Genomic DNA, 20,166 nt, shown 5'->3' with positions numbered 1-20,166 from the left:
AATACCAATATGTCTTCTAGTAGGTCAATAAGTCTTCTCTTAGACCAAGAGGTCTCCTCATGGAAGACCAGTGGTCTTGTCACACTCACGAAAAGTACTAAACTCCACAAGAGCAGATAGAAAACGGAATAGTACTAAACACATGTGAATAAATCAAAAACGTTTGCTGGTTGATAAAATTCACAGTGGTATGCTGATACTAACTTATAGGGTTGTTAAGCAATCACATGTGTGTGTGTCTGAGTGTGTCATTGACAATACGCACGGCAAACGTTTCCCAAAAATACTTGTCGTTTCGATGGTGAATGAAACAACTCAGCAAAGCATAGGCGAAGTTACATTTCAGCAATTCCATCTTTTTACATTGAAAAGTTTGTGTTTTTGTTTTGGTTGTGAGAATGAAACGATTCAGAGAAGCTGAAAAGTTTGTGGCTTTGTGTGATTGGTACGGGAATCGTTTTGTTTGTTTCCGTTCATTGCCAATAGGTCTTCTCACAGAAAGCTAATGGGTCTTCTCACAGAAGACAAATGAATCATCTCACGGACGACCTCCTCTCACAGAAGACCAAGAAGTGTTCCTATAGTTCAATAGGTCCTCTCTCAGAACAGCAATGGGTCTTCTCACAGAAGACCAATGAGTCTTCTCTCAAAAGAAGACTAATAGTTCTTCTCACAAAAATAGACCAATAGAAGTCTTCTCACAGAAGACAAATACGTCTTCTCACAGAAGACCAATAGGTCTTCTCACAGAAAGCTAATGGGTCTTCCAACAGACGACTAACGAGCCATTTACAGAAGACCAATAGGTCTTCTCACAGAAGACAAATGAATCATCTCACGGACGACCTCCTCTCACAGAAGACCAAGAAGTGTTCCTATAGTTCGATAGGTCCTCTCACAGAACAGCAATGGGTCCTCTCACAGAAGACCAATGAGTCTTCTCTCAAAAGAAGACTAATAGATCTTCTCACATAAAGAGGCCAATAAGTGTCCTGAGAGAAGACCTCTCACAGAAGACCAATAGGTCTTCTCACAGAAGACCAATAGGTCTTCGAGTAGAAGACCAATAGGTCTTCGAGTAGAAGACCAATAGGTCTTCGAGTAGAAGCCCAATAGGTTTTCGAGTAGAAGGCCAAAGGGTCTTCTCGTGGAAGGCTATAGGGGTTTCTCACAGAAGACCAAAGTTTTACTCAAAGAAGACCAAAAAATGTTCTCACAGAAATAGATCAATGGGTCTTCTCACAGAAGAGGACCAATAGGTCTCTTCACAGAAAAAATACCAAAAAGTGTTCTGAGAGAATATCTCTTATAGAAGTCCAATATATATTCTCGTAAAAGTACAATAGGTTTTCTTATAGTTGGATAAGTCCTCTCACAGAAGACCCGTCTTCATCTCACAGAAGATCGATGGGTCTTCTCACAAATGATCAATAAGTCTTCTCACAGAAGACCAATCGGTCTTCTAGCAGAAGACCAATAAGTCTTCTCATAGAAAACTAATGGGTCTTCACACAGAAGACCAATAAGTGGAACAAGTGGTAAAATCACAGAATGTGGACCTGAGAACTGCAACAGGGTGCCTCCTCATGGATTTTTTTAAAGAATTTTTTCTGACCTCGTGGATTTTTTAAAGAATTTTTTCTGGCCTCGTGGTTTTTATAAAGAATTTGTTTTGACCTTATGGATTTTTTTAAAGAATTTTTTCTGGCCTTGTGGATTTTTTAAAGAATTTTTTCTGAGCTCGTGGATTTTTTTAAAAAAATTTTTCTTACCTCGTGGATTTTTTAAAGAATTTTTTTCTGAGTTCTTGGCTTTATTTAGACTTTTTTCTGACCTCGTGGATTTTTTAAAGAATTTTTTTCTGACCTGGTGGATTTTTTAGAGAATTTTTTCTGACCTCGTGGATTTTTTTTTGAGCTCGTGCATTTTTTAAAAAAATTTTCTGAGCTCGTGGAGTTTTTAAAAGTTTTTTTCCACCAAGTAGATTTTTTTTAAAGAATTTTTTTCCAGCACATGGATTTCTTAAAGACTTTTCTAGCACGTGCATTTTTTAAAGAATTTTTTCTGACCTCGTGAATTTTTTAAAGAATTTTTTCTGATCTCGTGGATTTTTTAAAGAATTTTTTCTGACCTCGTGGATTTTTTAAAGAATTTTTACTGACCTCGTGGATTTTTTAAAGAATTTTTTCCGACCTCGTGGATTTTTTAAAGAATTTTTTCTGACCTCGTGGATTTTTTAAAGAATTTTTTCTGACCTCGTGGATTTTTTAAAGAATTTTTTCTGACCTCGTGAATTTTTTAGAGAATTTTTTCTGATCTCGTGGATTTTTTTAAAGAATTTTTTCTGACCTCGTGGATCTTTTAAAGAAATCTTTCTGACCTCATGGTTTTTTATAGTAATTTTTCTGACCTTGTGGACTTTTTAAAGATTTTTTCTGACCTCGTGGATTTCTAAAGAATTTTTTCTGACCTTGTGAATTTTTAAAGAATTTTTTCTGACCTCGTAGATTTTTAAAGAAATTTTTCTGACCTCGTGGATTTCTAAAGAATTTTTTCTGACCTCGTAGATTTTTAAAGAAATTTTTCTGACCTCGTGGATGTTTTAAAGAATTTTTTCTGACCTCGTGGATTTTTTAAAGAATTTTTTCTGACCTCGTGGATTTTTTAAAGACGTTTTTCTGACCTCGTGGATTTTTTAAAGAAATTTTTCTGGCCTCGGGGATTTTTAAAGAATTTTTTTCTGACCTCGTGGATTTTTCAAAGAAAATTTTCTGGCCTCGTGGATTTTTAAAGAATTTTTTCTGGCCTCGTGGATTTTTTTAAAGAATTTTTTCTGACCTCGTGGATTTTTTAAAGAAATTTTTCTGGCCTCGGGGATTTTTTTAAAGAATTTTTTTCTGACCTCGTGGGTTTTTTTAAAGAATATTTTTCTGACCTCGTGGATTTTTTAAAGAAATTTGTCTGGCCTCGGGGATTTTTCAAAGAAAATTTTCTGGCCTCGTGGATTTTTTAAAGAATTTTTTCTGACCTCGTGAATTTTTTAAAGAATTTTTTCTGACCTCGTGAATTTTTTAAAGAATTTTTTCTGACCTCGTGGATTTTTTAAAGAATTTTTTCTGACTTCGTGGATTTTTTAAAGATTTTTTTCTGACCTCATGGATTTTTTAAAGAATTTTTTCTGACCTCGTGGATTTTTGAAAGATTTTTTTCTGACGTTCATGGAAGAGCACTAGTACTTCTCCTAGAAGACAAAAAATCTTCTGATAGAAGACCAATAAAACAGGTGTCCTCTAAAAGACGACCAATACCAAAGGGCGTTCTCATCGAATCCCAAAGAGTCATTTCATAGAAGACCATAGGTTCTACTTTTCATAGAAGTCACACAAGAACAAAAGGATTTCTCATGCATTTTAAAATTAAATTTTGACTCCAAAATTCCATTTGCATACACTAAATGTCACATTTTTACTTCCTCCATAAGGTCGGGATAAAATGAGACTCTGCATTAAAAAAAGCAACAAAATTTGAATGATGTAATTTAAAAGATGAAGCGATACATATGTTTCCTGGCGACACTTGAAAAGCCTACATCTACTCCACTTTCCCCCTCAATGCAACGGCTCGCGTGCTGCTGATGTAGCTTCTTTCGATGCCGTGTATTATGCCTCCGTGTGGTGGATAATATCTCTATTATAAATGTGGGTTAATCGGTTGGTGTCACACTAATGAAAAAAAATCACAAAACAATTTAACACCAGCAACAACGACATCAGCGAAAATGTGTTACACGCTTCAATCCGCCTGTCCGTACTAATAATAATAATAACAATAATGGAAAAGAAATATCACAGCAACACTTCCAACCAACACCATTGTCAGGAAATTTATAAATAGAGGGAGGGAGGAGATGCGGGAGATGAGGATTTGGAGCGACAGATTTAAAGCACACATATTGTCATAATGAAAAAGTAAAATTATATCAGGGACACATGGACGGATGGATGGATGGCATGACTGTCAGTCAGTCACAGAAAAATTCTGGGTTGGTGTGTGTGACGTTCTTCGTGTCTTCTTAATATTCTCCAATGCAAATGTACTGCATCCTGACTAAATACACCATTCAATTATGATTGCCGACAATATTGCATCGCATGCAGCAGTCAGGCAATATTCATCTGAATGAAGCGTGTGAAGCATCATGATGATTCTTAGTTGCAAACATTTTGAAGACAGTCCCCCAATATTTTTCATGTGTGAAGAGATACACTGTGGATAAATTAAAAAGGAAAAGGAATTGAAAACAAATAAAAAGTATAAGTCGCGGTTTAGGCGTGGATTTTTTAAAGATTTTTTGTGAAGTCGTGGATTTTTTAAAGATTTTTTTCTGAGCTCGTGGATTTTTTAAAGAATTTTTTTCCCAGCACGCGGATTTTTTAAAGAATTTTTTTCTGACCTCGTGGATTTTTTACAGAATTTTTTTCTGACCTCGTCGATTTTTTAAAATTTTTTTCTGACCCCGTGGATTTATTAAAGAATTTTTTCTGACCTCATGGATTACTTAAATAATTTTTACTGACCTCGTGGATTTTTTAAAGAATTTTGTCTGAAGTCGTGGATTTTTTTAAAGATTTTTTTCTGACCTCATGGATTATTTAAATATTTTTTCTGACCTCGTGGATTTTTTAAAGAATTTTATCTGACCTCGTGGATTTTTTAAAGAATTTTTTCTAATCTCGTGGATTTTTTAAAGAATTTTTTCTAAGCTCGTGGATTTTTTTAAAGAATTTTTTCTAAGCTCGTGGATTTTTTAAAGAATTTTCTCTAAGCTCGTGGATTTTTTAAACAATTTTTTCTAAGCTCGTGGATTTTTTAAAGAATTTTTTCTAAGCTCGTGGATTTTTTAAAGAATTTTCTCTAAGCTCGTGGATTTTTTAAACAATTTTTTCTAAGCTCGTGGATTTTTTAAAGAATTTTTTCTAAGCTCGTGGATTTTTTAATGAATTTTTTCTAAGCTCGTGGATTTTTTAAAGAATTTTTTCTAAGCTCGTGGATTTTTTAAAGAATTTTTTCTAAGCTCGTGGATTTTTTAATGAATTTTTTCTAAGCTCGTGGATTTTTTAATGAATTTTTTCTAAGCTCGTGGATTTTTTAAAGAATTTTTTCTAAGCTCGTGGATTTTTTAAAGAATTTTTTCTAAGCTCGTGGATTTTTGAAAGAATTTTTTCTAAGCTCGTGGATTTTTTAAAGAATTTTTTTCTAAGCTCGTGGATTTTTTAAAGAATTTTTTCTAAGCTCGTGGATTTTTTAAAGAATTTTTTCTAAGCTCGTGGATTTTTTAATGAATTTTTTCTAAGCTCGTGGATTTTTGAAAGAATTTTTTCTAAGCTCGTGGATTTTTTAAAGAATTTTTTCTAAGCTCGTGGATTTTTGAAAGAATTTTTTCTAAGCTCGTGGATTTTTGAAAGAATTTTTTCTAAGCTCGTGGATTTTTTAAAGAATTTTTTTCTAAGCTCGTGGATTTTTTAAAGAATTTTTTCTAAGCTCGTGGATTTTTTAAAGATTTTTTTCTGACCTCGTGCATTTTTTAAAGAATTTTTTCTAAGCTCGTGGATTTTTTAAAGAATTTTTTTCTAAGCTCGTGGATTTTTTAAAGAATTTTTTCTAAGCTCGTGGATTTTTTAAAGATTTTTTTCTGACCTCGTGCATTTTTTAAAGAATTTTTACTGATCTCGTGAATTTTTTTAAGAATTTTTTTTCTGACCTCGTGCATTTTTTAAAGAATTTTTACTGATCTCGTGATTTTTTTTAAGAATTTTTTTTCTGACCTCGTGCATTTTTTAAAGAATTTTTACTGATCTCGTGAATTTTTTTAAGAATTTTTTTTCTGACCTCGTGGATTTTTTAAAGAAAGTTTTCTGACCTCGTGGATTTTTTAAAGAAAGTTTTCTGACCTCGTGGATTTTTTAAAGAATGTTTTCTGACCTCGTGGATTTAAAAAACAAATTCTGACTTCGTGGATTTTTTACAGAATTTTTTTCTGACCTCGTAGATTTTTTAAAATTTTTTTCTGACCCCGTGGATTTATTAAAGAATTTTTTCTGACCTCATGGATTACTTAAATAATTTTTTCTGACCTCGTGGATTTTTTAAAGAATTTTGTCTGATGTCGTGGATTTTTTTAAAGATTTTTTTCTGACCTCATGGATTATTTAAATATTTTTTCTGACCTCGTGGATTTTTTAAAGAATTTTATCTGACCTCGTGGATTTTTAAAAGAATTTTTTCTAATCTCGTGGATTTTTTAAAGAATTTTTTCTAAGCTCGTGGATTTTTTTAAAGAATTTTTTCTAAGTTCGTGGATTTTTTAAAGAATTTTCTCTAAGCTCGTGGATTTTTTTAAGCAATTTTTTCTAAGCTCGTGGATTTTTTAAAGAATTTTTTCTAAGCTCGTGGATTTTTTAAACAATTTTTTCTAAGCTCGTGGATTTTTTAAAGAATTTTTTCTAAGCTCGTGGATTTTTTAAACAATTTTTTCTAAGCTCGTGGATTTTTTTAATGAATTTTTTCTAAGCTCGTGGATTTTTTAAAGAATTTTTTCTAAGCTCGTGGATTTTTTAAAGAATTTTTTCTAAGCTCGTGGATTTTTTAAAGAATTTTTTCTAAGCTCGTGGATTTTTTAAAGAATTTTTTCTATGCTCGTGGATTTTTTAAAGAATTTTGTCTAAGCTCGTGGATTTTTTAAAGAATTTTTTCTAAGCTCGTGGATTTTTTAAAGAATTTTTTCTAAGCTCGTGAATTTATTAAAGAATTTTTTCTAAGCTCGTGGATTTTTTTAAAGAATTTTTTCTAAGTTCGTGGATTTTTTAAAGAATTTTCTCTAAGCTCGTGGATTTTTTTAAGCAATTTTTTCTAAGCTCGTGGATTTTTTAAAGAATTTTTTCTAAGCTCGTGGATTTTTTAAAGAATTTTTTCTAAGCTCGTGGATTTTTTAAAGAATTTTTTCTAAGCTCGTGGATTTTTTAAACAATTTTTTCTAAGCTCGTGGATTTTTTTAATGAATTTTTTCTAAGCTCGTGGATTTTTTAAAGAATTTTTTCTAAGCTCGTGGATTTTTTAAAGAATTTTTTCTATGCTCGTGGATTTTTTAAAGAATTTTGTCTAAGCTCGTGGATTTTTTAAAGAATTTTTTCTAAGCTCGTGGATTTTTTAAAGAATTTTTTCTAAGCTCGTGAATTTATTAAAGAATTTTTTCTAAGCTCGTGGATTTTTTAAAGAATTTTTTCTAAGCTCGTGGATTTTTTAAAGAATTTTTTCTAAGCTCGTGAATTTTTTAAAGAATTTTTTCTAAGCTCGTGGATTTTTTAAAGAATTTTTTCTAAGCTCGTGGATTTTTTAAAGAATTTTTTTTTTAAGCTCGTGGATTTTTTAAAGAATTTTTTCTAAGCTCGTGGATTTTTTAAAGAATTTTTTCTGACCTCGTGCATTTTTTAAAGAATTTTTACTGATCTCGTGAATTTTTTTAAGAATTTTTTTTCTGACCTCGTGGATTTTTTAAAGAAAGTTTTCTGACCTCGTGGATTTTTTAAAGAAAGTTTTCTGACCTCGTGGATTTTTTAAAGAATGTTTTCTGACCTCGTGGATTTAAAAAACAAATTCTGACTTCGTGGATTTTTTAAAGAATTTTGTCTGACCTCGTGGATTTTTTAAAGAATTTTGTCTGACCTCGTGGATTTTTAAAGAATTTTTTCTGACCTCGTGGATTTTTAAAGAATTTTTTCTGACCTCGTGGATTTTTTAAAGAATTTTTTCTGACCTCGTGGATTGTTTAAAGAAATTCTTTTAAAGGTCTCTTGGTCCTAAAAAAGGTCTCCTGCCCATAAAAGTCCTCAGAAAGGTCTTCTATCCATAGAAACCTCATAAAGGCCTTCTAACCAAAGAAGTCCTCATAATGTTCTTCAATCTAAAGAAGACCTCATGAAGATTGTCCTCATAAATTTCTTCTGGTCCTCATAAGGGTCATCTGCCCATAAAAGTCCTCATAAAGGCCTACTATCCATAGAATCTTTTGTGGTCTTATCCGATTTTTCCCCAGTGTAACTGCATAAATCTATTCAGTTTATTATTGTTATGGCCCGAAAGAACACCCACATTATTCGAGCATAAATGATGCAAGTGCTTTCTTAACGGCATCTTGGTCTCCATCAATGTTCTTCTATAGACTTCCCCCTTCATTGTACGGCAAACTTTTCTTTCACATTTATACACAATATGTTTAATGATGTGTATGTGTTTCGCCCTTGTTATTTGGAACTTTTCCTAGTCGGTCAGGCAGGCCTTTTCCTTCCTGACTACATTGTGTTTTTTCGAAGGGGATAAATATGCAAAGATATGAATGAAGACTTGCCGGGCAATGTTGCCAAGATGTCTGTGTTTACATTACAGATTACCAAGTCAAAATAATCAATAAGCGGAGCGCATATCATCATCAAATGATATGTATTTTGTAATTACTTGGAAGACTTGTGAAATACTAATAATGACAATGGAAGGAGAGGGAAAGAAAGGGGGGGGGGAGAGTATTAAGGTTTCATATTTTTTAATAAGAGTATCAATTGGGGCCATAAATATTTCAGTAATACGGCGTTTATATTATAGACTTTTGCAGGGTTAACCTTCTTTATGAGGATTTATTTGAAATATAAGCAATGGAATTGACATTTAAAACCCAGTCAGTTTGTTAAATCCGGTTATATATAAACGGGGTATAATGACTTGGAAGAGGAGATGTGATTATTTATTTAAAGTATTAAATTAAATATTTGAGCATATAAACATTTGAGTTAAAAATGTTATTTTTTATAAGATTTAAATTACAACAATTTCCCCCTCAATCGTCAAGTTGTACAACAAATTGTATTGTGTGGTCTTCGTACCTGTCGTCTATCGGCCTTTTGTTTATTTGATTTGACACTTGTAAGGCGACAACCTGATTGTATTTCTTTTTTCCTTTCCAATCTCTTTTCTCTTGTGTGTTTCTCTATTGCTCGCCCTCGTTATTCTTTTCTTCTTTTGACAAATAACCGTCCGTCCATCCATTAGTTGAGTTGTGTGGCTGTCATTGTAAGTCCATATTGTGGTAGTTTTTCTTTTCACCTTTTGTTTTGCTCTGACATTTCGATGGGCCTGTGACAAATAAGGGTGTTTGTTGAACTAGAGACCATAACAATTGGGGGTGGTGTCAGCAGAAAAGGAAAATAAGAGAGAAAGTGTGGAAAATGAGTTTCATGTCATTCATTGAAAGAGAAATGGGTTCTTAACACCGTAAAAAGCAGGTGGGACAAGGCGCTATAGTCCGTGTTTATACGTTCAAACTGGAATGTTAAATTTTCTTCTCAATTTTAAAATTTCCTTGCAGTTTGGGCACGCAAATAATAGGTCTGTTCGTTTACTCAATAATTTGTACAAATTTGTACAAGTCCAGCAACTTCTTGTAATCGACTAAGATCTTTTGCATTGTACTGTAGAGTAAACGAACAACATCCAGTAACAATTTGTACAAATTGTAAGTAAACGAACACACATAATGTTTGTATAAATTTTCTGATTCTTCTTCACACTCATTTTCTCGTTTGATCATGCAAAGGCAATACTAAGGCAATATTGCTTATAGAAATAAAATTAAAGTTAATTTTAAATACATATGTAAATACGTATGTATATGTTTACTATTAGTTTTTACAGATAATTTTTTGTTCAATTTGTTTATGTTGCCGGCGGAGAAAATACAATAAAAGAAAATGCAAAAAATCTGCAAACAATAAAGAATCAAAATAGAATTTGCGAGTACAGGGGTGTGTGTACCCCCTCTTATTCCTCTCTACTCCCTCGCCAATAAACTCAATTTTCTTTCCCATTAACTTTGAACGTCTAAACATCGACATAGAAAGAAATTTATATTACAAACCAGAGATGGGAATTATAATTTCATTAAAAATATAGTGCAGTAATTTTGGTTTACCTGCATTGGAGCTGTGTTCGTTTACATACCTGAGCTTACCAATTTTAACCTGTAAAGCGTTCATTAACCCCAAAAAGTGGTAAAACTGAATCAATTTTTAAGAGAGAGGGAGAGGAGAGGGAGCGGAAACGCCTTTCTCTTCTACTGCAGGCTACCAGACAAATTTCTTCGGGTAAAAAATGGTAGAACTGATTTTTCGACATTTGTTTGAAAGACAGAAGAAAAAAAGCGAACGCTGACAAAACAAAATTAAAAACTTTGAAATAAAAGAAGAAAATTGAATTTTTATGTTTATTTTAGACATTGCTACCAGATCTACCATTTTTTCGTTCCTTTACTTTTCTGGTAAAACTGGTCATGAGAGAGCAAGTTTGAGCAATTTTGACAGTTTTCTCTTTTACCACTTTTACCATTAAAAAAGTAAAGGAACAACGCTTAGACTTAACTGCGTTTTGGCGTTAGAGGCCAATTTTATTTTTGTGTGCTTATAAGTTTTAGGTCAAATATTCCTATACAGGGGTGTGGTCTTGTAGGGGCTCTAAATCTATAGAGTAGTTCTGGAACCAAAATTTATTATTATAAAAAGACAAGCAACAAGTTCTTTTGTGTTGACAATACCACAAGTATTCAGGTGATACTATTTGGTCAACAAGGCTTCTTTATCTTCACCCCAATTGCTGCCAACTGGGGACTTGAAGACCTTGTTCCTGCATCCCGGCTTGTCACAGTGGCATGTGCGGACAACATGAACATGCTACCGAATGTAACCCCTAGAATGACATTCAACTCAGTACTCAATCCGTAACAATTGGGGGTTCATGTGGTGAACAGAGTAGCCATAGATTTAGTGGCAGATATCTGCATATTCCTCGCGTGGAAAAAGGTGTAAAGATCGGTTAAATAGGAGTTCAGTTGTTCACAGATGTAATCAGGGAAGGTAACTGATCGTGCAATCATCCGCATACGTTACAATCTCGATGCCGTCTGGAGGGGACGGAATACAGGAGAGGTAAAGGTTAAACAGTTCCGATGATATCATCCTATCTTGGGGAATTCCCTGTTTCACTCTATGAGGCTTGGACTTCTTGTTCCTGAATTCCATGTACGACTGGCGTCCACGCATATAATTGATTATCTAGCGTTTCAGACTTGTCGCAAGGTTATCTGCTCAATGACCTCAAACAGCGTGCAATAGTATCAAATGCTTTTTATAAGTCAAGCGCCACCGTTACTGTCTACTACTATCTGGTTGAGTCCCCTCGACAAATATGTGTGGAGATTGGCGTGCGGTGCTGTTGTCGTGCTGTGCTGTTTACGGAATCCATGCTGATGATCGGTAACTGGATAGCTATTTCTGACGCTGGGGAGGACTAAGGCCTCAAGGGTCTTTGCTACGGGTGACAAAAGCTAAATCGGCCTGTACGATTCACTTTTGCTGGCACCGTTGTCTGGCTTCAGTAGCGGGACCACATTGCAAATGTTGAGAACTTTAGTGAGATAATCCACTCCCGGCTCATCCAGCTGTTTCAGCATTCCTTCAGGATCCAAGGATTTGGATGGTTTAGCATTCCTGATGGCATTCGCAACATCATCCATTGTAAACTGTGGTGGTTCATCCTCAACAGGAAGAGATCTGATGCGTCATAGTACTCTTCTCTTCGCCCTGTTACTCCCGGCGTGCTCGATAAACTGTAGATTGAAATGACTTGCGCACCTCTTCGAGTCAGTCAACGTAACGTCGCCAATCGTGACTGAGGTCCAATCTTCCCTCCTTCCAGGGTTCGAGAGTGACTTAACCGTTGCCCATAATTCACTTATACCGGCCCCAATATTTAAACTCTTCAAACGATTTAACCACTTATTCTGAGTATGTTCGCCGACCAACCTATCAGTTCCCGGACTCTGGGGTCATTGGGTTTGGCTCGACGAAGCTCATCACGCTCATTTGCTAATCCCGCCGCCTCTGCTGGGAAGTTTTACCTCACTTCGGGTATTCGACCAGTAGGTATATGGCGAGCGGCTGCAGCAGTGATGATGTCTCAGAACGTCCTTTCCGCTATCCGAACATCGGCAGTATTGGGCAGATCTCTGAAGTGGTGATTAGTGAACTCTCTGAAACTAGGCCAATCAGCTTTCCCATGGTAGGTAAAAGTGCGACGTTCAGAGGCGATGCAACTGGGCGGTCTGCTACTGGAGACAATTATGAGAAGATGGACCTATCGAAGAGGAATGACTGGTTGCAGGTGACGTCGGTCACCCAGGCGGTTATGACCTACCAAAAGCTGTCTAATTTTAGGCTTGTAACATGAGATATAGCTATTTATCGGCGGATGAATAAGTTCAGCAACTCTACCTCGGCAGTTCCACTCCTAACTGCTACCCCCATACATTCCATGTACGGGTCATTAGGGCCAGGCGCAAAGGAGATGGGTCTGTATTGAACAGACTTCTTGTGCGATCCTTCCTCAATACGTTAAGCTTGCTTTCCTGCACCGCCGCGACCTCTTCCGACTCATGATGTCGACAAGGAAATCCTCGATCTCACTTATTCGTCGATTATAGGGCTACCTTCATCCAACCTATCTATGTCTGATCATGGATACTTGCGAAAGTAGATGAGGCAGAACTTGATGCGTTTGAGAGAAAAATCATCGAAAGATTTATGGATCATTAGGATTTGAGAGTGAATATCGGCGTCGTATAAAGCATAAGTTGTGCCAGCCGACCGACGTCTATATAATAAAACGTATGGTGCTACAACGATTGTCATGTCAATAGGATGCCGCTGCCAGAGACACGCCCCAAAATAAGGCTAAAGCTCCGATGAAGAAAGGCCAAATACTTCTCCCCGAAAATTGGAGAATGTGGACTATAAATTTTTGCTTTTAGAAGTTGTTGATTTCTCTTGCCGAGTTTGAGCCAACAACCGATTGGCGCCCAACAATTATATGGTGGGCGAATAGATTTGAGGCCCTATAAGAATAGATTTCGGGCGTATATATCCATAATGTATTCTATTTTATATACGACTTATTTATTTGTAAACTTTAGCCATACCCGCCCTATACAAAGAGCAAACAAACGCTCTCTTAACACAGACAAACCCCCATACCCACGACTCAAGAAAATAGGACATGCGCAGCTCATAACGGTAGTATTGGAATGACAACATAGAAATTATGTTATACGTTTTGTTATCATCAACAATAGAAATTTTCCGCTAAGGAAAAATTGCTGGTGTCCGCTGATAAGTTGGACATTTTTAAAAGAAAATGGTGCAATTTTTGAAAAGAAAAAACTCCACAAATCCGTAAAAAATATTGCGCAAGAAAACAGTTTTTGAATCGAATAAAATATTAACGAAATTTCCTATAGAAATTTGCTGAAATTCAAGAAACACGAATAAACAAAAAAATAGAAAAGACAACAAAAGAAAACTACCACCAACCAACACTCCCAAAAAGAACGCGAAAAACAGAAAATAAGTTCAAGAACTCAACACAAACCTCAAATTTTAAGGAATTTCAAAAGAAAGAATTTTGCTACACAAGGTGTTCAACAAACGATTTTTAAACTCGGGGATAGTTTTAGATAAGTTTTATATACAAAATTCCAATAACAACAATCAAATAAGAAAGCGGAGCAAGTGGTACACCAAGGACTCAAAAGCAACGACCTACTACACCCCTCAATAGGACAATAAACCAGTAACACTTTCATAATGTGTAAGTGATTTGCCTTTGTAATCCATATGTATTTTTTATGACATATCCCACATACGTGGGCTTTATGTCACCCAGCAGCTTCTTTTATCTAAATCGACCACAAGGAAGTACCATTTAGCAAGGATGCTTGATAATACTTCTTCGTGTGTTTGAAGTGAATGTTACAATTGACGCCGAGAATCATTTGAGTGTTGTGTAGGTGCCCTTTTTCTTCTTCTTGTTTTTTCTGTCTCGTTTAGTTGGAGAACACGGAAGTTCTTCTTCTGTGTTGATGTCACCTGCAAGTGGCTGTACTATGTCATAATTAGTCGTTTATTGTTGTCCCATTCTCTTGTAATTATTGTTCTAACTGAAGACCTACATGCTGGTTGGTTGCAAACTTCTGTGTTGCTTGTTAAAGATGGCATCAGAAGTAGCAGCATTACCAGCAACATGGGTATTGTTCTTCAGCACGAAACTCTTTGTTTTTATCCCTAGGCTATTTTGTGGTTATTGGAGATGGAAGGTCGCAAAACACGAATTTATACACCCTTTAAAAATCCACGCTAATGTTGGATAAAAATAATTTTTTAAAAAACCCACGCTAATGTTGGATAAAAATAATTTTTTAAAAAACCCACGCTAATGTTGGATAAAAATAATTTGTTTAAAAAATCCACGCTAATGTTGGATAAAAATAATTTGTTTAAAAAATCCACGCTAATGTTGGATAAAAATAATTTGTTTAAAAAATCCACGCTAATGTTGGATAAAAATAATTTGTTTAAAAAATCCACGCTAATGTTGGATAAAAATAATTTCTTTAACAAAATCCACGCTAATGTTGGATAAAAATAATTTGTTTAAAAAATCCACGTTAATGTTGGATAAAAATAATTTGTTAAAAAAATCCACGCTAATATTTGATAAAAATAATTTGTAAAAAATCCACGCTAATGTTGGATAAAAATAAATTCTTTAAAAAAAAATCCACGCTAATGTTGGATAAAAATAATGTCTTTAAAAAATCCACGCTAATGTTGGATAAAAATAATTTGTTTAAAAAATCCACGCTAATGTTGGATAAAAATAATTTGTTTAAAAAATCCACGCTAATGTTGGATAAAAATAATTTGTTTAAAAAATCCACGCTAATGTTGGATAAAAATAATTTGTTTAAAAAATCCACGCTAATGTTGGATAAAAATAATTTGTTTAAAAAATCCACGCTAATGTTGGATAAAAATAATTTGTTTAAAAAATCCACGCTAATGTTGGATAAAAATAATTTGTTTAAAAAATCCACGCTAATGTTGGATAAAAATAATTTGTTTAAAAAATCCACGCTAATGTTGGATAAAAATAATTTGTTTAAAAAATCCACGCTAATGTTGGATAAAAATAATTTGTTTAAAAAATCCACGCTAATGTTGGATAAAAATAATTTGTTTAAAAAATCCACGCTAATGTTGGATAAAAATAATTTGTTTAAAAAATCCACGCTAATGTTGGATAAAAATAATTTGTTTAAAAAATCCACGCTAATGTTGGATAAAAATAATTTGTTTAAAAAATCCACGCTAATGTTGGATAAAAATAATTTGTTTAAAAAATCCACGCTAATGTTGGATAAAAATAATTTGTTTAAAAAATCCACGCTAATGTTGGATAAAAATAATTTGTTTAAAAAATCCACGCTAATGTTGGATAAAAATAATTTGTTTAAAAAATCCACGCTAATGTTGGATAAAAACAATTTGTTTAAAAAATCCACGCTAATGTTGGATAAAAATAATTTGTTTAAAAAATCCACGCTAATGTTGGATAAAAATAATTTGTTTAAAAAATCCACGCTAATGTTGGATAAAAATAATTTGTTTAAAAACTCCACGCTAATGTTGGATAAAAACAATTTGTTTAAAAAATCCACGCTAATGTTGGATAAAAATAATTTGTTTAAAAAATCCACGCTAATGTTGGATAAAAATAATTTGTTTAAAAACTCCACGCTAATGTTGGATAAAAATAATTTGTTTAAAAAATCCACGCTAATGTTGGATAAAAATAATTTGTTTAAAAAATCCACGCTAATGTTGGATAAAAATAATTTGTTTAAAAACTCCAAGCTAATGTTGGATAAAAATAATTTGTTTAAAAAATCCACGCTAATGTTGGATAAAAATAATTTGTTTAAAAAATCCACGCTAATGTTGGATAAAAATAATTTGTTTAAAAAATCCACGCTAATGTTGGATAAAAATAATTTGTTTAAAAAATCCACGCTAATGTTGGATAAAAATAATTTGTTTAAAAAATCCACACTAATGTTGGATAAAAATAATTTGTTTAAAAAATCCGCGTTAACGTTTGATAAAAATAATTTGTTTAAAAAATCCACGCTAATGTTGGATAAAAATAATTTCTTTAAAAAATCCACGCTAATGTTGGTTAAAAGTAATTTGTTTAAAAAATCCACTCTAATGTTGGATAAAAGTAATTTGTTTAAAAAATCCACGCTAATGTTGGATAAAAATAATTTGTTTAAGAAATCCACGCTAATGTTGGATAAAAATAATTTGTTTAAGAAATCCACGCTAATGTTGGATAAAAATAATTTGTTTAAAAAATCCACGCAAATGTTGGATAAAAATAATTTGTTTAAGAAATCCACGCTAATGTTGGATAAAAATAATTCGTTTAAAAAATCCACGCTAATGTTGGATAAAACTAATTTGTTTAAAAAATCCACGCTAATGTTGGATAAAACTAATTTGTTTAAAAAATCCACGCTAATGTTGGATAAAACTAATTTGTTTAAAAAATCCACGCTAAGGTTGGATAAAAATAAATTGTTTAAAAAATCCACGCTAATGTTGCATAAAAATAATTTGTTTAAACAACCCAGGCAAATGTTGGATAAAAATAATTTCCTTAAAATTCTACGCTAATGTTGGATCAAAATAATTTCTTTAAAAAATTCACGCTAATGTTGGATAAAAATAATTTCTTTAAAAAATCCACGCTAATGTTGGATAAAAATAATTTGTTTCAGAAATCCACGCTAATGTTGGATAAAAATAGTTTCTTTAAAAAATCCACGCTAATGTTGGATAAAAATAATTTGTTTAAAAAATCCACGCTAATGTTGGATAAAAATAATTTGTTTAAAAAATCCACGCTAATGTTGGATAAAAATAATTTGTTTAAAAAATCCACGCTAATGTTGGATAAAAATAATATCTTTAAAAAATCCACGCTAATGTTGGATACAAATAATTTGTTTAAAAAATCCACGCTAATGTTGGATACAAATAATTTGTTTAAAAAATCCACGCTAATGTTGGATACAAATAATTTGTTTAAAAAATCCACGCTAAGGTTGGATAAAAATAATTTCTTTTAAAAAATCCACGCTAATGTTGGATAAAAATAATTTCTTTTAAAAAATCCACGCTAAGGTTGAATAAAAATAATTTCTTTAAAAAATCCACGCTAATAATGTTTGATAATAATAATTCCTTTAAAAAATCCACGCTAATGTTGGATAAAAATAATTTCTTTAAAAAATTCACGCTAATGTTGCATAAAAATAATTTCTTTACAAAATCCACGCTAATGTTGGATAAAAATAATTTCTTTAAAAAATCCACGCTAATGTTGGATAAAAATAATTTCTTTAAAAAATCCACGCTAATGTTGGATAAAGATAATTTCTTTAAAAAATTCACGCTAATGTTGGATAAAAATAATTTCTTAAAAAAATCCACGCTAATGTTGGATTAAAATAATTTCTTTAAAAAATCCACGCTAATGTTGGATAAAAATAATTCTTTTAAAAAATCAATGCTAATGTTGGATAAAAATAATTTCTTTAAAAAATCCACGCTAATGTTGGATAAAAATAATTTGTTTAAAAATCCACGCTAATGAAAAAAATTCTTTAAAAAATCCACGCTAATTAAAAAAAAAAATGCTTTAAAAAATCGACGCTAATGAAAAAAAATCTTTAAAAAATCCACGCTAATGAAAAAAATCTTTAAAAAATCCACGCTAATGAAAACAATTCTTTAAAAAATCCACTCTAATGAAAAAAATTCTTTAAAAAATCCAAGCTAATGAAAAAAAATCTTAAAAAAATCCACGCTAATAAAAAAAATCTTAAAAAAATCCACGCTAATAAAAAAACAATTCTTTAAAAAATCCACGCTAATGGAAAAAATGCTTTAAAAAATCCACGCTAATGAAAAAAATTCTTTAAAAAATCCACGCTAATAAAAAAACAATTCTTTAAAAAATCCACGCTAATGGAAAAAATGCTTTAAAAAATCCACGCTAATGAAAAAAATTCTTTAAAAAATCCACGGTAATGAAAAAAATTCCTTAAAAAAATCCACGCTAATGAAAAAAATTCTTTAAAAAATCCACGCTAATGAAAAAAAATTCTTTAAAAAATCCACGCTAATGAAAAAAATTCTTTAAAAAATCCACGCTAATTAAAAAAATTCTTTAAAAAATCCACGCTAATGAAAAAAAAATCTTTAAAAAATCCACGCTAATTAAAAAAATTCTTTAAAAAATCCACGCTAATGAAAAAAATTCTTTAAAAATCCACGCTAATGAAAAAAAATCTTTAAAAAATCCACGCTAATGGAAAAAATTCTTAAAAAAATCCACGCTAATGGAAAAAATTCTTTAAAAAATCCACGCTAATGAAAAAAATTCTTAAAAAAATCCAAGCTAATGAAAAAAATTCTTTAAAAAATCCACGCTAATGAAAAAAAATTCTGTAAAAAATCCACGCTAATGAAAAAAATTCTTAAAAAATCCACGCTAATGAAAAAAATCTAAAAAAATCCACGCTAATGAAAAAATTTCTAAAAAAAATCCACGCTAATGAAAAAAAATCTTTAAAAAATCCACGCTAATGAAAAAATTCTTTAAAAAATCCACGCTAATGAAAAAAAAATTCTTAAAAAATCCACGCTAATGAAAAAAATTCTTTAACAAATCCACGCTAATGAAAAAAGTTCTTAAAAAAAACAGCTAATGAAAAAAATTCTTTAAAAAATCCACGCTAATGAAAAAAATTCTTTAAATAAAATTCACGTTAATGAAAAAAAATTTTAAAAAATCCACGCTAATGAAAACATTCTTTAAAAAATCCACCTTAATGAAAAAAATTCTTAAAAAAATCCAAGCTAATAAAAAAAAAATTTTAAAAAATCCACGCTTAAAAAAATCCAAGCTAATGAAAAAAAAATTTTAAAAAATCCACGCTAATGAAAAAATTTTTTTAAAACGTCCACGCTAATGAAAAAAATTTTTAAAAAGTCCACGCTAATGAAAAAATTCTTTAAAAAATCCACGCTAAAGAAAAAAAATTCTTAAAAAAATCCACGCTAATGAAAAAAATTCTAAAAAAAATCCACACTAATGAAAAAATCCTTAAAAAAATCCACGCTAATGAAAAAATTCTTTAAAAATCCACGCTAATGAAAAAAAAAATCTTTAAAAAAATCCACGCTAATGAAAAAAATTCTTTAAAAAATCCACGCTAATGAAAACAATTCTTTAAAAAATCCACGCTAATGAAAAAAATCTTTAAAAAATCCAAGCTAATGAAAAAAAATTCTTTAAAAAATCCACGCTAATGAAAAAAAATCTTTAAAAAATCCACGCTAATGAAAAAAAATTCTTTAAAAAATCCACGCTAATGAAAAAAATTCTTTAAAAAATCCACGCTAATGAAAAAAAATTCTTTAAAAAATCCACACTAATGAAAACAATTCTTTAAAAAATCCACGCTAATGAAAAAAATCTTTAAAAAATCCAAGCTAATGAAAAAAAATCTTTTAAAAATCCACGCTAATGAAAAAAAATTCTTTAAAAAATCCACGCTAATGAAAAAAAAAATTCTTTAAAAAAAATCCACGCTAATGAAAAAAATTCTTTAAAAAATCCACGCTAATGAAAAAAAAATTCTTTAAAAAAAATCCACGCTAATGAAAAAAATTCTTTAAAAAATCCACGGTAATGGAAAAGATTATTTAAAAAATCCACGCTAATGAAAAAAAAAATCTTTAAAAAATCCACGCTAATGAAAAAAATTCTTTAAAAAATCCACGCTAATGGAAAAAATTATTTAAAAAATCCACGTTAATGAAAAAAATTCTTTAAAAAATCCACGCTAATGAAAAAAAATCTTTAAAAAATCCACGCTAATGAAAAAAATTCGTTAAAAATCCACTCTAATGAAAAAAATTCGTTAAAAATCCACGCTAATGAAAAAAATCTTTAAAAAATCCACGCTAATGAAAAAAATCTTTAAAAAAATCCACGCTAATGAAAAAAAAAATCCACGCTAATGAAAAAAATTCTTTAAAAAATCCACGCTAATGAAAAAAAAAATCCACGCTAATGAAAAAAATTCTTTAAAAAATCCAC

General features: G+C 31.5%; 1 protein-coding gene across 2 annotated transcripts in view; it reads left to right on the top strand.

Moving 5' to 3' along the window:
• The window catches only part of Septin4 (septin 4), a 105,559-nt gene that overhangs the window by 69,342 nt on the left and 16,051 nt on the right, over window positions 1–20,166 (top strand). The window contains exon 1 of one of the 2 annotated variants that reach the window (XM_073977340.1): window positions 13,172–13,743. The exons of the other annotated variant lie outside the window; for it this stretch is intronic. Coding sequence (XP_073833441.1) covers window positions 13,740–13,743 — 4 coding nt within the window. The 5' untranslated portion in view covers window positions 13,172–13,739. Of the gene's footprint in view, window positions 1–13,171; window positions 13,744–20,166 lie in introns of those variants that run through there. 2 annotated transcript variants of the gene reach the window in all.

This window comes from Musca autumnalis, unplaced genomic scaffold (genome assembly GCF_047663935.1).
Source record: "Musca autumnalis isolate F117 unplaced genomic scaffold, ASM4766393v1 scaffold_3, whole genome shotgun sequence".
Classification (NCBI taxonomy): domain Eukaryota; kingdom Metazoa; phylum Arthropoda; class Insecta; order Diptera; family Muscidae; genus Musca; species Musca autumnalis.
The sequence above is the reverse complement of the archived record's forward strand: the minus strand, read 5'-3'. Positions and strand labels throughout refer to the sequence as shown.